At 43.5% G+C, this 17,172-nt stretch overlaps 1 protein-coding gene across 2 annotated transcripts in view; it reads left to right on the top strand.

Moving 5' to 3' along the window:
* LOC111952089 (tyrosine-protein phosphatase non-receptor type 20-like) overlaps positions 1-16,522 on the top strand; it is a 35,185-nt gene extending 18,663 nt beyond the window's left edge. For both annotated transcript variants that reach the window (XM_023970575.2, XM_023970576.2), the window contains 10 exon segments: positions 291-412; positions 534-619; positions 8,443-8,579; positions 8,784-8,932; positions 9,115-9,205; positions 11,083-11,239; positions 11,513-11,690; positions 12,039-12,254; positions 14,573-14,635; positions 15,207-16,522. In XM_023970575.2, the coding sequence (XP_023826343.2) occupies positions 291-412; positions 534-619; positions 8,443-8,579; positions 8,784-8,932; positions 9,115-9,205; positions 11,083-11,239; positions 11,513-11,690; positions 12,039-12,254; positions 14,573-14,635; positions 15,207-15,377 (1,370 nt within the window). In that variant the 3' untranslated portion in view covers positions 15,378-16,522.
* The last annotated feature ends 650 nt before the right edge of the window (positions 16,523-17,172 follow it).

The following is a 17,172-nucleotide window of genomic DNA, read 5'->3' as shown; positions in this document are numbered from 1 at the left end:
ACTGCAGAGACGGAATAATTATCTTTCCAGTGTTTTCCATATTGAATGTATTATAGTGTATTATATTTTGTATTTGTATTTATATGCTGGCTTCACAAAATTAATTTTCATGTAAAAAAAGAAAAAAAGAAAGAAGGGCATTACATTTGCACAATTTCACAGTATTATTCCAACCTCATACTGTGGAAATATATGTATAAAACCCAGGAAAATAACATTTTTGACTGCACTGGGCCTTCTAAATAATTGAGTCATACTGTATGTAATATTGCCTGTGTATTTGATTACAGAGGGGACTTCAGATCCAGTACCTGATGTAGAGGAGGACATTACCCCCCGTTTACCCCCCGACCCCTCCTATCACCCCTCACTCCGCCTGCGGGCCCTCACAGAAGAGGACATGGCTGGACAGGTAACAKACATACACACAACASTGTAGCATTGCAGTCTATCATGAAAATAGGAGCCCCCACACTCACCTGTCATCTCTCTCTTTCTGTCCCATTCTCTCTCTGGTGTGTGTGCGTGTGTAGGAGAGCTGTAACAGTAAACCCTCTCATCCGGCTTGCTGCCTGTCCAGCAAGAGTATGACTAACTTGCTCCATGAAGCCTCGAACAGGTAAGACTGATCTTATCCTCCTCTCCTCTCTTCCTCCTCTCCATTTGTCTCTCATTAACAATCACACATTGTTGCCAGTAGGGGAGAGCGGGGTAAGTGGAGCCAAAATAAAAATAAAAATATATATACAGTGCCTTCGGAAAGTATTCATAACCCTTGACTTTTTCCACATTTTGTTACGTTACAGCCTTATTCTTAACCAGATTAAATAGTTTGTTCCCATCATCAATCTACACTCAATACCCCGTAATGACAAAGCAAAAACAGGTTAGCGAATGGAGGACACTTTTCCTGTGGTTCATATTCATGCCAGCCAGGTAGACTATACTCCTGTTGTAAATAGAAGCAATGTGCTTAATATTTGGAAAGTTAAGTTAAGAAATAAATATAGTAAGCCTAAAGAAAGCTGATGGGATTCTCCTATTTTTATTAGAGGCCATCACTCTGTTTTCTCACACAATTGCATAGCCTATATAAATGTTGCGCAACATGAGCTCATGGTCTCTCATGGAGTGTTTGATAAAATGTTTCATTACATGTGCATTGATGTCCGAGTGATTAGAGGGACAATAGAGTGTGATGTAGAGAGGGCAGGTTAAGCAATGTTTGCGTCGGGACCTAGGCATACAGAGGCACAGCGCTGAATATTAGCACGTTCGTATGTTCTTTCACGCATAGGATAAACTTGGACTCATGAAGAGCACGAGCGTGTTTCGGGGAAGCGACTGGTGTGATATGCTTTAGAGGCGTAGCCGACTGTGAGGTAAAGGAGCTTCATTTTAAACAGGTCAACATTTCACAAGGCTGTAGGTCAGACGGATTACCAAGACGTGGTACTCCGAGCATTGCGTGATCAACTGGCAAGTGTCTTCACTGACATTTTAACCTGTCCCTGACTGAGTCTGTAATACCAACATGTTTTCAAGCAGACCACCATAGTCCTGTGCCAAGAACACTAAGGTAACCTGTCTAAATGTCTACCGGACTGTACCGTCTCACGTGCATAGCCATGAAGTGCTTTGAAAGGCTGGTCTGCTGCTCACAATCACACCATTATCCAGAAAACTCTAGACCCACTCCAATTTTGCATACACGCCCTAACAGATCCACAGAATCTCTTTTGCACTACAACACTGACTGCTTTTCTCACGTTGGACAAAAGGAACACTAATGTGAGAATGCTATTCATTGACTACAGCTCAGCGTTACCACATAGGGCCCTCAAAGCTCATCACTAAGCTAGGACCTGGGAGCTAACACCTCCCTCCTAATCTGATCCTGGACTTCCTGATGGGCGCGTCCTGGTGGTAAGTAGGGTAAATACATTACCACGCTGATCTCTCAAAACAGGGGCCGTCGGGTGCTGCTCAGTCCCCTCTTTGTACTGCCTGTTCATCAGTGACTGCATGGCGCAGGCACGACTCCAACACATCATCAAGTTTGCCGATGACACAACAGCGGTAGGGCTCTGATCACGACAATGATGAGACAACCTATAGTAGGGGAGGTCAGAGATCTGGTTGTTTGGTGCCAGGACAACAATTCTCTTCTCAACATGATTAAGAAAAGTAGATGGTATGGACTAAGGAAAAGGAGGACGAGCACACCCCCATTCTCAATCGAGCGGGGCTACAGTGGAGCAGTTTAAGCTTCAAATTCCTTTGTCGTCTACATCGACCGAACACATATCACGATCCAAACTACACTCTAAGAGTCGTGAAGAGGGAAAACAAAGCCTATTCCCTCAGGAGAACTGAAAAGATTTGGCATGGGTACTCAGATCCTCAAAAGGTGTCAGCCACACACCGTTGCTGACAGGTGTATAAAATCGAGTGACATCTATAGGATGACACTTTTCCATAGTCAGTTTCTCAATTTTTCTGTCCTGCTATAGCTGCCCCGGTCAACTGTAAGTTGTTGTTATTGTGACGTGGAACAACAGTCAGCCGAAGAGGTAGGCCACACAAGCTCAAGAATGGAGCTAACTAGCTGAAGCGCGTAGCATTATAAATCGTCTGCTCTCGGTTGCAACACTCACTATCGATTTCAAACTGCTCTGGAAGCAACGTCAGCATAAAAACTGTTCGTCGGGAGCTTCATGAAATTGGTTTCCATGGCCGACAGCCGAAACAAGCCTAAGATCACAAGCGCAATGCATGACATGGTGGTGTGGTGTTAAGCTCGCCGCGTTTGGACTCTGGAGCAGTGGAAACAAGTCCTCTGGAGTGATGAATCACACTCTACCATCTGGCAGTCCGACGAACGAATCTGGGTTCGGCGGATTCCAGGAGAACGCTACCTTCCCAAATGCATAGTGACAATTGTAAAGTTTGGTGGAGGAGGAATAATTGTCTGGGGCTGTTTTTCATGGTTTAGGTGAAGGGAAATCTTAGTGAAGCGCCCTAGTGAAGGGAAATCTTAACACTACAGCACACAATGACATTCTAGACGATTTTGTGCTTCCAACTTTGTGGCAACATTTTGGGGAAGGCCCTTTCCTGTTTCAAAATGACAATGCCCCCCTCCACAAAGCGAGGTCCATACAGAAATGGTTTGTTGAGATCTGTGTGGAAGAACTTGACTGGCCTGCACAGAGCCCTGACCTCAAACCCATCGAAAACCTTTGGGATGACTTGGAACGCCGACTGCGAGCCAGGCTTAATCGCCCAATATCAGTGCCCGACCTAACTAATGCTCTTGTGGCTGAATGGAAGCAAGTCCCCGCAGCAATGTTTCTACATCTAGTGGAGGCTGTTATAGTAGCAAAGAGGGGACCAACTCCATATTAATGCCCATGATTTTGGAATGAGATGTTCGGCGAGCAGGTGTCCATATACCACACCCCCATTCCATGCACCTTCACGAACTGTCACTGGACAGCATCGCCCACGTACCCCAAGGAAACTCAACTTACCCCATACCCCAATGACCATGCTTTACCGCAGGGATGGTGCCAGGTTTTTCTCCAGATGTGACACTTGGCATTCAGGCCAAAGAGTTCAATCGTGGTTTCATCAGACCAGAGAATCTTGTTACTCGTGGCCTGGGAGTCTTTTAAGTGCCTTTTGGCAAACTCCAAGTGGGCTGTCATGTGCCTTTTACTGTGGAGTGGCTTCTGTCTGGCCACTCTACCATAAAGGCCTGATTGGTGGAGTGCTGCAGAGATGGTTGTTCGTCTGGAATGTTCTACCTTCTCCACAGGCGATTTCTGGAGCCCTGTCAGTGACTATTGGGTTCTTGGTCACCTCCCTGACCAAGGCCCTTCTGACCCGAATGCTCAGTTTGGCTGGGCAGTCAGCTCTGGGAAGAGTCTTGGTGGTTCCAAACTTCTTCCATTTAACCTCTACAGATCGGTGCATGTTTTTTCTGTGTATTGTCTTTTACCAGATCTAATGTGTAATATTATCCTACATTACTTTTACATTTCCACAAACTGCAAAGTGTTTCCTTTCAGATGGTATCAAGAATATGCATGTCCTTGCTTCAGGTCCTGAGCTACAGGCAGTTAGATTTGGGTATGTCATTTTAGGCGTCATAAATTTAAAAAAAGGGTCCGATGGAGGCCACTGTGTTCTTGAGGACCTTCAATGCTGCATACATGTTTTAGTCCCTTCCCCAGATCTGTGCCTCGACACAATCTTGTCTCTGAACTCTACGGACAATTCCTTCGACCTCGTGGCTTGGTTTTTGCTCTGACATGCGGTGTCAACTGTGGGACCTTATACAGACAGGTGTGTCCCTTTCCAAAATCATGTCCAATAAATTGAATTTACAACAGGTGGAATCCAATCAAGATGTAGAAACATCTCAAGGATTCTCATAGAAAATGGTCTGAATACTTATGTAAAAATGGAATTTCAAGGAGTCTGAATAGTTTCCGAATGGACTGTACAGTTGATGTCGGAAGTTTAAATACACTTAGGTTGGAGTAATTATACTCGTTTTTCAACCACTCCACAAATTTCTTGTTAACAAACTATAGTTTTGGCAAGTCGGTTAGGACATCTACTTTGTGCATGACACAAGACATTTTTCCAACAATTGTTTACAGACAGATTATTTCACGTATAATTCACTGCATCACAATTCCAGTGGGTCAGAAGTTTACATACACTAAGTTGACTGTGCCTTTAAACAGGTGGACAACATTCATTTTACACCCGGCTTTTGGCTTGTTGACTGCGTGCATGACTGGGTTCGAAGCAGCAAACATCATATTTGACAAATCACATTACAGCATGTGTGTTTGGGTGCTACATAACATTTCTTCTAAATAAATCAGCGTAACAGTTCGAGGCACTTGACAACTGTATGTGATGAGTCAACAGAGTTAGTGCAAAAGGGCCAATGCAGATAGTTAAATAGTTAACCAATAGCTACACAGACTAACTATATTGATAAAATACTGTATATAAATGCAACATGTAAAGTGTTGTCCCATGTTTCATGAGCTGAAATAAAAGATCACAGAAATGTTCCATGCTCACAAAAAGCTTATTTCTCACACATTTTGTGCACAAATGTGTTTACATCCCGGTTTGTGAGCATTTCTCCTTTGCCAAGATAATCCATCCATTTGACAGGTGTGGCATATCAAGAAGCTGATTAAATAGCATGGTCATTACACAGGTGCAACTTGTGCTGGGGAAAATAAAAGGCCACTCTAAAATCAGCAGTTTTGTCACACAGCACAATGCCACAGATGTCTCAAGTTTTGAGGGAGCGTGCAATTGGCATGCTGATTACAGGAATGCCCACCTCAGCTGTTGCCAGAGAATTGAGATGCTTGGGTTGCTCTGGTTCAACGTGTACGACAGTGTGTTCCAGTTCCCAGCAATATCCAGCAGCTTTGCACAGCCATCAAAGACATGTCGGAACATTCCACATGCCACAATCAACAGCCTGATCAACTCTAAGTGAGGGAAATGGTGGTCACACCAGATACTGACTGGTTTTCTGATGCACATCCATTATTTTTTTCAAAATGTACAGTAGGGCCTAATGAATACTGTATATTTCAATTGACTGATTTCCTTATATGAACTGCAACTTAGTGAAATCTTAGAAATTGTTGCATGTTGTGTTTATATTTTTTGTTCAGTGTACATAGTAGTCTTACGGCTTGGGGTAGAAGATGTTCAGGGTCCTGTTGGGCGGCAGGTAGCCTAGCATTTAAGAGTGTTGGGCCAGTAACCAAAAGGTTGCTGGTTCGAATCCCTGTGCCGACTAGGTGAAAAATCTGTCTGTGACCTTGAGCAAAGCACTTAATCGTAATTGTTCTTGTAAATCTCTCTGGATAGATACGTCTGTTAAATTACTAGAATGTAATGTAAAATGTTCCAGACTTGGTGCATTGGTACGGCTTGCTGTGCAGTAGCACAGAGAATAGTCCATGACATGGGTGGCTTTGACAATTTTTAGGGCATTCCTCTGACACCTGGTATAGAGGTCCTGGATGTCAGGGAGCTCAGACCCAGGGATGTACTGGGCCATGCACACTACCCTCTGTAGCGCCTTGCGGTCGGATGCCAAGCAGTTGCCATACCAAACGGTGAATCAGCCAGTCAAGATGCTCTCAGTGTTGCAGCTGTAAAACGTTTTGAGGATCTTAGGGCCCATGTCAAATCTTTTCAGCCTCTTAAGGGGGAAGAGGTATTGTTTTGCCTTCTTCACGACTGTGTTAGTGTGTGTGGACCATGATAATTCCTTAGTTATGTGGACAGTGAGGAATTTGAAGCTCTCGATCTGTTCCACTACAGCCCCGTCAATGTGGATGGGGACATGCTCAGCCCTCCGTTTGCTGCACTCCACGATCAGCTCCTTTGTCTTGCTGACGTTGATTGAGAGGAGGTTGTCCTGGCACCACACTGCCAGGTCCTCCCTATAGACTGTCTCAAAGTCGTCGGTGGTCAGGCCAACCACCGTTGTGTCGTCAGCAAACTTAATGATGGTGTCAGTTGTGGGTGAACAAGGGAGTACAGAAAGGGACTAAGCACGCACCCCTGAGGGGCCCCCGTGTTGATGATCAGTGTGGCGGATGTGTTGTTGCCTACCCACACCCCCTGGGGGCGGCCTGTCAGGAAGTCCAGGATCCAGTTTCAAAGGGAGTTTAGTGATGAGCTTGGAGGGCACTATGGTGTTGAACACTGAGTTATATCGTCAATGAACAGCATTCTCATGTAGGTGTTCCTCTTGTCCAGGTTGGAGAGGGCAGTGTGGAGTGCAATAGAGATTGCGTCATCTGTGGATCTGTTGGGGCGGTATACGAATTGGAGTGGGTCTAGGGCGTCCGGGATGATGATGTTGATGTGAGCCATAACCAGCCTGCGTTTCATTGCTACAGGTGTGAGTGTGTCGCGTAGASTAGACCAGAAGGCTAAACTGAAAAACCTTACCTCTATCAAATAAAACGATGGAGGAACCGCAAAAGTACTTAGAGTTCATTTACATAGTGATTCCGGAGGAAAACAGTACTGCCACCAAAAGTATACATTATGGGAAGGCTAAAGACAATGCTGCCGCATCAACAGCTCGATCAAAATGACTGGTACTTCCTATTTGAGTTTTTGCTTGTAAGCAGGAATCCGGTGGATAGAGTTATGGTCAGATTTGCCAAATGGAGGGCGAGGGAGAGCTTTGTATGCATTTCTATGTGTGGAGTAAAGGTGGTCTAGTTTTTTGGCATTTAGTTGCACAAGTGAAATGCTGGTTAAAATGAGGTCAAACGGATTTCAGTTTCCCTGCATTAAAACCACCGGCCACTAGGAGCGCCACCTGGATGTGCATTTTCTTGTTTGTTTATGGCCCTATACAGTTCGTTGAGTGCGATCTTAGTGCCAGCATCGGTTTGTGGTGGTAAATAGACAGCTAAGAATAATATAGATAAAAACTCTTGGTAAATAGTTTGGTCTGCAGCTTATCATGAGGCATTCCAATTTAGGCAAGACAAAATACTTCCTTAACATTAAAGATTGCGAACTAGCTGTTGTTTAAAAAAGAGACACACACCTCCCCCTTAACCTTACCTGAAGCTGCCGTTCGGTCTTGACGATGCAAACCAGCGCGATGTATATAATCCATGTCGTTGTTCAGCCACGACTCTGAAAAACATAAGATATTACAGTTCTTCAGGTGCCATTGATTGGATCGTCTTCGATCGAAGCTCGTCAAGTTTAGTGTACTTTCACCATTAGAACGGAGGATCGAGGCGATTTATTTACTCGCGGACCTAGACTCGTCAGGGAACCCTCTCGTTTGCCTCTCTTGTACCGTCACTTTCAAACCCCAGGGATTAGGGCCTGGTCCAGAATGAGCAGTACATCCATAGACTCAAAATAGAAGATGTTTCCATGATACGTTAACTGCACTGTAAGCACAGTGTGTTCATATTGAAGTCGTGTCTCAGTTGTCCTCWGAGTACACTGTGTACATCTGTAGTGTCATACCACAGACTGTTACTCAACGTTTTTGGGAGTGTAGACTAACTTTGACCACAAGGAGGCAGCAAAGAGTCACTGATGAAACACAAACTTGTGCGCCTATGATGATACTGTATAACCATATCACAATGGGATCTCCTGGTTGAATAGAGGTTGACTTGATAGTTAGTATATCAGTGATGATATATCATAATATAATTATTGATAAATAATTTGATATCAGATACAGTATAGAAAAGCTGCTATTGTATCTTAGGTGCAAAAGGTGCATGGAAAATAGGCTCAGCATGATTTCAARCCCCTACGAAACACTATAAATGGTCTGGTCTGCCTCCCTACAGAAGAGTAGAAATGGTCTCATCCCTATCCCCTGATCCCCCCCAGGAACCAAATCCCTGTGATGCCATTGGACAAAACCATGATGGGCAGCAAGAACAGCCAATCAGACGGCTGGAGCAGRGAGGATGAGGATGATGAGACATTTGAAGCTAAAGGTCAGGAGACCATGTCACCCTTCCCAGGTACAGGGTCAGGGGAGGGTGGCCGGTTTAAATCCTACTCTGACAGGAAAATGTYTTTCCGTTGTGSCTTTGAGCAAGGCACTTACCCCTAAACTGCTCCAGAGCTCTGCACCATGGGCTATTCTTTTTTATAGCACTTATAACTACAGTGCATAGGTCCCATATTTATAATCATGAAGAACTTATTCCCTCTCCTCTTTCCAGGTCCACCTATAGTATCAGAAGAAGAGTTGGCCAGCCTAGCCATGATCAGTCCAGCTAAGACCAGTCAATACGCTGGGTCCAGAGTGAAAGCCCTCATACAGATACTACAACATCAACTAGACCAGCAAGAACTGGTCCGAGAGTTCATGGTGGGTATACACTGTGTGTTCCTCATTCATACATGTGCGCACGCACACACACACACACACACACACACACACACGCGCATGCAAACACACACACTTATGAAGTATGTTAACCATGTCATGTAACTTGGTCTGCCTTTTCAATAGCAGCAGGAAACATTTTCAGTTGGCGTTGTTTGTTTCAGGCTTTGGAGCATCTAAAGCCGTCTGATAACTGTCTAGTGGGGAAAGCTCCGGAGAACCGGGAGAAGAACCGCTACCGGGACATCCTGCCCTGTAAGTCCCTGTTAAACCGGTTGAACTACAGTCCCTTTCATGCTTCTGTGTAGTCTGCACTGGAACCATCTAATCTGGGCTGGAGAGGACAGCTGCGGGAAAATTGACACAAGACGTGTTAATTACGTAATTTTCCGGTTAGATTACAACCTAATGGTCCCTGTTGCAGCCAGATAATGACGTATTTTTCATGACGGTATCAAAACGTCATATTTTGTTTGTTATCTGGTCATATAATAGTTAATAAAGATAAAGACATATTTTTATGGTGGCTAAAAGACGTCAGCAACACGTCCTTATACAACCGGTATACAACCTAAAGGGTATACTACAAAGCAGATTCAATGAGTTAGCCAGTATTTCTGTATTTTTAAGATATATATCTTGAAAACTTTATTGCTGACATGCAAAACATTTCGGGACTATATCAACAATGGACTAATGAAACAAATACCAAAAGATAGTTTGGGACTATATCATTTTGGGACTATATCAACAATGGACTAATGAAACAAATACCTAAATATTGTTTTGGGGTGGAATTTTCCTTTAAATTTGATAAACAACCAGAAATAACTGTTTATTTTCTGTTTCAATGAGAAAGCTAAATGTAGGAGTTTAGGGTTTTTGAGTCAATTAGACCATGCCCATTTCAAGCTCAAGGCCATCTTTCCAAAAAATGTAAATGTATTTCAGAATATTTTGTCAAGTTAGCTGGTTAACTAATTTATGCTGCTTTGTAGTATATACCTCTGAACATAACGACATAATTTTGTCATTTCAACCAGTTTTGCTAGCTGGGCAGTGGTCACTCAAGTCTTATCACTTATTTTAGGAGTTCCCATATTTAGTGTATTTCTTTCCTCTCACACACTCCGATTTCCGTGGTAATTTACTCTGGTGACTCTTATCCACTCTAGCTTGTGCCATTTGCTTTCTTGTCAACGAAACGAAACGTTCGTAATGACCTCTCAACAACCCTCCGTTGTGGATTTAACTCAGTGTCTCYACACTTACATCACAAGAAAGAGAAGAAAGTTAACTTTTATTTTAGTGGGTGTGGATTATTTTGTGCAATTGGAAAAAGTAATGATTTAATACAGTCGAAATGTTTACAAATTAGATGTGCTGAAATGAAAGCATCCACACTTGGATTACAGTGATATTATGTCTGATCTCACAAACAATGTCAAGTATGTATAGATAAGTGTTTAGATTTTAAATCTGTGGGCGTCATTCTCTTGACATAGTTGTTGTCACGTTCTCTTGCGTAATTCAACGACAGTAATTCATTAGGCAGTCTAGACAGCGCAGGTGGGTGCAGATAGGGGTGTCGGCGGTGAAAGTRGGCGATGAGGGCCGGGTCTAGGATGTCTTTAGCGGGGACCCAGGACCAAATCGTCCGGGCCATAACCCATAAGTCAATCAGGTACTGGAAACCCCTGCCCCGTGGTCGAACGCTCAGGAGGCGTCTCACCCTGTACTTGCTTCTCGTTTTCCAGCGTCTGTCCTCACACCCTTTCTGTCATTATTAAAGTAATCACTAATCACTGTATTAATGCCACTTTAATAATGTTCACATATCTTGCATTACTCATCTCAWATGTATACACTGTATTTTAAACCATCTATTGCATCTTGCTCATGCCTCTCTGTCATTGCTCATCCATATATTTATATGTATATATTCTTATTCCAATTCTTAGATTTGTGTGTATTAGGTAGTTGTTGTGGAATTGTTAGATTACATGTTAGATATTGCTGTACTGTCGGAAACCAGAAACACAAGCATTTCGCTACACTTGCAATAGTATCTGCTCACCATGTGTATGTGAACAATAAGATTTGATTTGATTCTCTCTGCTCCTGCTCTCTAGATGATAAGACGCGTGTTCCAGTGGGTGATAACCAGGACTATATTAATGCCAGTTATATCCATATGGAGGTTGGCAGTGAGGAGTTCATCTATATCTCCTGCCAGGGTCCTCTGCCCTCCACCGTGCCCGASTTCTGGCAGATGGTCTGGGAGAACAGGTCTGTGCTGATTACTGTGTTGTGAAGTTCACATACAGTGCATGACGTCAGTGTATACACAATCGTTGCCAGGCAWCGTTTCGACAGAAGACGTTTTGCAGGGGGAAATGAGAAATTCTTKTTGTCCCATGTGGTCCCTCCCTGTTTCCGTCCGTMTTCTTCRGTTTGGTGCCGAATGAACACGAGCCCGGTGTGTCAGTGCTGACCTGTAACTAAAGTCTTATGGCATGAATAGTACAACATTGTTAACAACCCTCCTTCCCCGCTCCCCAGGTCTGATGTGATAGCCATGATGACCCAGGAGGTGGAGCGAGGCCGGGTGAAGTGTCACCGCTACTGGCCAGAGAGGGTGAGCTGCCCCCTAGACACGGGGCGCTTCCAGCTCAGCCTGGAGAACCAGCAGATCAAGGAATACTTCCACATCAAGATCATCCGCATGGTGGAGAAAGAGGTGGGGGGGAAGGAGGGACGATAGAAAGAGGGGACGGCTCAAATACAATCCACTCATAGATGTGACGGAGAGGARACTAAAAAGAGAAATGAAAAAATGTAAAGCATGAATTAGCATGAGTACAATGTGTCTGTTTTTTGTGTCTACTAAATCCAGCGAAAGTCATTTTGAAGGATACACTATCTCTCATATCAATTACATTTGTCATCAGCCACTGTCATCTCTGCTGTCTCTAAGAGGGTTTAGGCACTGGTCTCGTTTATGACAAAACACATTTGTAAAATTGTACAYTTTGGAATTTGATTGGTTGATCAGTTGATTGATATGTGTTCCCTCCTCCTGTTCCAGTCTGGTGAGACCCACTTTGTCCGTCACCTGAAGTTTATGCGTTGGCCTGACCACGGTGTGCCGCGGTGTTCAGAGCAGCTGGTCAGATTTATCCGCTACCTCCGAGCAGTCCACCATAAAGGACCTGTCACTGTACACTGTAGTGCTGGGATAGGACGAACAGGAGTACTGATCTGCACCGATGTCATCCTGAGTCTCATAGAGAACGATCTCCCGGTGAGTTCGAACACACAGGTGCGCACTAATGATGTATAAACACTAGATTGCTGATACTATGTATTGGCCAATGAGAGGCTTTGAAGCCACCATATTGGTACTCCTCAGAAGGAGCCAGTCCTCCATTGGAATTAATAGAATTCTACAGTATTTAAATTTAATGTTTCAATTTAATTTAATATATTTAAGTATTTCTTTGTTGTAGTGGAGACATTAAAAGTATGCATTAAGATGTCTGTAATATAATATATTAGCAAACATTTATTTAGTCACAGGATCGGACTCTTTTTTTTTTTTTTATCTCCTAAAATGGCATACCCAAATGCCTGTAGCTGAGCCTGTAGCTCAGGACCTGGAGCAAGGATATGCATATTCTTGATACCATTTGAAAGGAAACACTTTGAAGTTTGTCGAAATGTGAAATTAATGTAGGAGAATATAACACATTAAACCTGGTAAAAGATAATACAAAGAACATGCGTTTTTTAATTTATTTTTAATCATCTTTGAAATGCAATAGAGAGGACCATTATATCGCTTAGGAGTCTAGGTGCAATTTAGCTTTTGGCCACTAGATGGCAGCAGTGTATCTGCACAGTTTTAGACTGATCCAATGAACCATTGCATTACTGTTCAAAATGTTGTATCAAGTCTGCCCAAATGTGCCGAATTGGTCAATTGATACATTTTCAAATCAAATCAAAATCAAAGTGTTTTATCATGCCCTTCTTACATCAGCTGATATACAAAAGAGCTGTACAGAAACCCAGCCTAAAACCCCAAACAGCAAGCAATGCAGGTGTAGAAGCACGTGGCTAGGAAAAACTCCCTAGAGACGCCAAAACCTAGGAAGAAACCTAGAGAGAACCAGGCTATGAGGGGTGGCCAGTCCTCTTCTGGCTGTGCCGGGTTGAAGATTATAACAGAACATGGCCAAGATGTTCAAATGTTCATAAAAGACCAGCATGGTCAAATAATAATAATCACAGTAGTTGTCAACAAGCAACAAGTCAGCACCTCAGGAGTAAATGTCAGTTGGCTTTTTCATAGCCGATCATTAAGAGTATCTCTACCGCTCCTGCTGTCTCTTAAGAGGAAGTTGAAAGAGCAGGTCTGGGACAGGTAGCACGTCCGGTGAACAGGTCAGGGTTCCATAGCCGCAGGCATGGTCCCAGGGCTCAGGTCCTCAGAGAGAGAGAAAGAAAGAAGAAAGAATTAGAGAGCGCATACTTAAATTCACACAGGACACCGGATAAGACAGAATAAATACTCCAGATATAAACAGACTGACCCTAGCCCCCCGACACATAAACTACTGCAGCATAAATACTGAGGCTGAGACAGGAGGGGTCAGGAGACACTGTGGCCCATCTGATGATACCCCCGGACAGGGCCAACCAGGCAGGATATAAACCCACCCAATTTGCCAAAGCACAGCCCCACACCACGAGAGGGATACTTCAACCACCACTTACCATCCCTGAGACAGGCCGAGTATAGCCCATAAAGATCTGGCATGGTATTTTTTCACTGTAATAGCTACTGTAAATTGGACAGTGCAGTTAGATTAACAAGAATTAAGCTTTCTGCCCATATAAGATATTTCTATGTCCTAGGAAATGTTCTTGTTACATTTACATTTACATTTACAGTCATTTAGCAGACGCTCTTATCCAGAGCGACTTAACAAATTGGTGCATTTCACCTTATGATATCCAGTGGAACAACCACTTTACAATAGTGCATCTATACTTTTAAGGGGGGGGGGGGGGGGGTTAGAAGGAATTACTTATCCTATCCTAGGTATTCCTTAAAGAGGTGGGGTTTCAGGTGTCTCCGGAAGGTGGTGATTGACTCCGCTGACCTGGCGTCGTGAGGGAGTTTGTTCCACCATTGGGGTCCAGAGCAGCGAACAGTTTTGACTGGGCTGAGCGGGAACTGTACTTCCTCAGAGGTGGGAGGCGCGCAGGCCAAGGTGGATACGCAGTGCCCTTGTTTGGGTGTAGGGCCCTGATCAGAGCCTGAAGGTACGGAGGTGCCGTTCCCCTCACAGCTCCGTAGGCAAGCCACCATGTCTTGTAGCGGATGCGAGCTTCAACTGGAAGCAAGTGGAGAGAGCGGAAGGAGCGGGTTGACGTGAGAGAACTTGGGAAGGTTGAACACCAGAACGGGCTGCGGCGTTCTGGATGAGTTGTCAGGGGTTTAATGGCACTTGCAACGTCATGCTATCATCATTACTCACGTATAGCTCAACAGTCCTGCAGGGGGGGACACGGATCCCGTACGAGGTTAAACTCCTTGTCCTTCTCTGTCCACAGATCAACGTCAGTAACATTGTGAGGGAGATGAGACTGCAGCGATATGGCATGATTCAGACTAAGGTCAGTACAGTAGGCCAGGAGAGGTTAGTACAGAGGTTAGTGTCAGGAGTCACAGGTCAAACTTTTGATTGAACAGGCTACCATCAGTCAGGCTACTATTGATTATTTGTCTATGGCTTCCATAATCCTATCCACTATTGTTTCCTACATAATCAAATATTAAATGAAATATTCCACACACCCAGTTTGAGTGGTTCTTTGGTCCTACTATCCRGGGGTGGGTTTCCCAAAGCCTTCATAGAGTTAGTGGACCCCCAGAGAGCTAGAGAGAGAGAGGCTGCCACCCAGAAGCTGGTTCCCCCTAACCACTAATGTACCACATCATAAGTCATTATAACATCCTATAATTATCTGACTACAGTTAGCTCTTTACTGCACTGTGTGTGTGTGTGTGTGTGTGTGCGTGCGTGCGTGCGTGCGACAGTGCGTGCGTCCGACAGCTGCGTCGCGACAGTGCGGCTGCGACGTGCGTGCACATGCGTGCACATGCGTGCACAGGCGTTGCGTTGCGACAGTGCATGAGCGTTTGGGTGTGTGTGTAGTAACATCTCTGTTTTGTCTCTGGTTATAGGAGCAGTACCTGTTCTGCTACAAGGTATGGTTGGAGGTTCTACATCGCATCCTGCAGCTGCATGGTAAGCATTGGCAACCAGAGAGCCCCCGCGAACTTAATGCGAGCCCTCGCACACACAGTAACCGATGGCAACCGGAGAGCCCCCATGAAGATAATCAATTTGTTTGACCAGGTTTCTTGCCCCCGCCCGCTAGTTGATTTTGTTATGAACACTGTATATGTATGTGTTTTAGCCAATTCCTCTGTTCGTTTGATGTCATGCCAAAACATGACTATTCAGAGTTGGCTAAAKCACATATAGATGGGACGACCAGGCCACAGTATGTTTCTGCATGGTTTTGATATTTGGGTTCTGAATTTATTGATGGAGGTAGACATTTTTACTGTTGGTTCTTTTGTGTTTTTTTCCCGAGATGGCAGTGACTGATTAAACACTTAATTGAAAGGAGAGATACTGTGATTGCAGTATTGGTTTGAGTTAGATCAATTATTTGACAGCCTTTAGGGGTTTAGTGACTTTGTCTTCTGTGTTAAGTTAGGAGTGTTTTGGTTGTGTGACTTTTAAAGGGTGTTACTATTTAAATTGTTCTATTTAATCATTCCACGTTTTATTTMAAAGTTAATGTGTATATTTTGCATATGATCAAATATAACCTAAATACATTTAATTGCACCACAGCACATCACTAATCAACGATGTCACTGCTCATTGCAATGCACAGGGTGAGGTGTATTATACCAAAATGTATATTAGAATATCTTTAAATATGTAGCTAATATATAGAGTTAATGAAATATTGTGTTTAAATATTGTGAAATAAGTGCATGTAAATCTTGTATGAGTTTTGTCAATGACTGAAACCAGAAGTGAATAGAATCAAGTGCCTTGGAAAGACTTTGTTTCACCTTCGGAAACCTGAAAACCAGGTTTGATTGAACAGGACCCTGAGAACACGTGCTCTGTGTGATTCTGTAAGGAATCTTTCACCGTTTGTTGTTCATGTTGTGTTGTCCCACAGCTCGGATTCACTGTATGTGAATTAGTGGTGAAACTATCTTCATTTTGCAGTCTGTCTACAACCACTGAACAAGTGCTTAGGTGTTTGAAATGTAATGGCAGTCAAATGCACAAAAAATGTATTGTATTTCTGAAAGCATTTCTCATCATTGTACAGTAACATCACTATTGTAGCTGCAGTTTCAGTAGCATGATAATATACCTCACTGTAACATACACTACCAGTACAGTGTAACCTTGGTCTGGTCACTATGTATTACCTCTGACTGTCATATAAACGCTGTTCTCAAATACGTATTTGTTTCACATCGTGATCAGGATTAGAAACAGATTTTCTTCATTTGGTAGGTCACAGGTATTGTATATGACAAGGACTATTTACAAACTGACAGAATATGGAAAAGAGAGAAAGAAGGAGAGAAGAAAAGAGAGAGGTCTACCTACAGGGCTAACTGACAGAACATGGAAAAGAAAGAACGAGACAGAACCTTAACTGTGACTACARGGAGCCCTTTTCTTGTACAGAGTAAATTCTCTCTCCAGGTTTACTACATGATAAATAAGTGTGTCTCACACGGGCCTTTGTGACGGCATGGAAACCCCACTGGGTACACACTGGTTGGATCAACGTTGTTTACACACACACACACACACACTTCTTAAAACCTGAGACTGGGGAAAGCCCTGCAGCAATGTCTCCCTCCCCCACTGTCAGGACTCCATTCCTCACTCCTTCACTAAGTCCCTTCCTCATTACCTCTCTCACACTCTCCTTCTCCTTCACTCTCTACCTCAGATGTTGTTATAGCTGTGCGTTATTGTATACTAGGCATGGCATGGGTTATTCAGGGTCCAGTCACTTTTAGGTTTATAGAGTTATATAAATCCTAATAGCCTTTTATAGTTTTGTATAAATAGTTATTTCCTTTTTTATAAAAGGAGTCT

This window comes from Salvelinus sp. IW2-2015, linkage group LG25 (genome assembly GCF_002910315.2).
Source record: "Salvelinus sp. IW2-2015 linkage group LG25, ASM291031v2, whole genome shotgun sequence".
Lineage (NCBI taxonomy): Eukaryota > Metazoa > Chordata > Actinopteri > Salmoniformes > Salmonidae > Salvelinus > Salvelinus sp. IW2-2015.
This window is presented reverse-complemented; position numbering and strand designations above follow the sequence as displayed.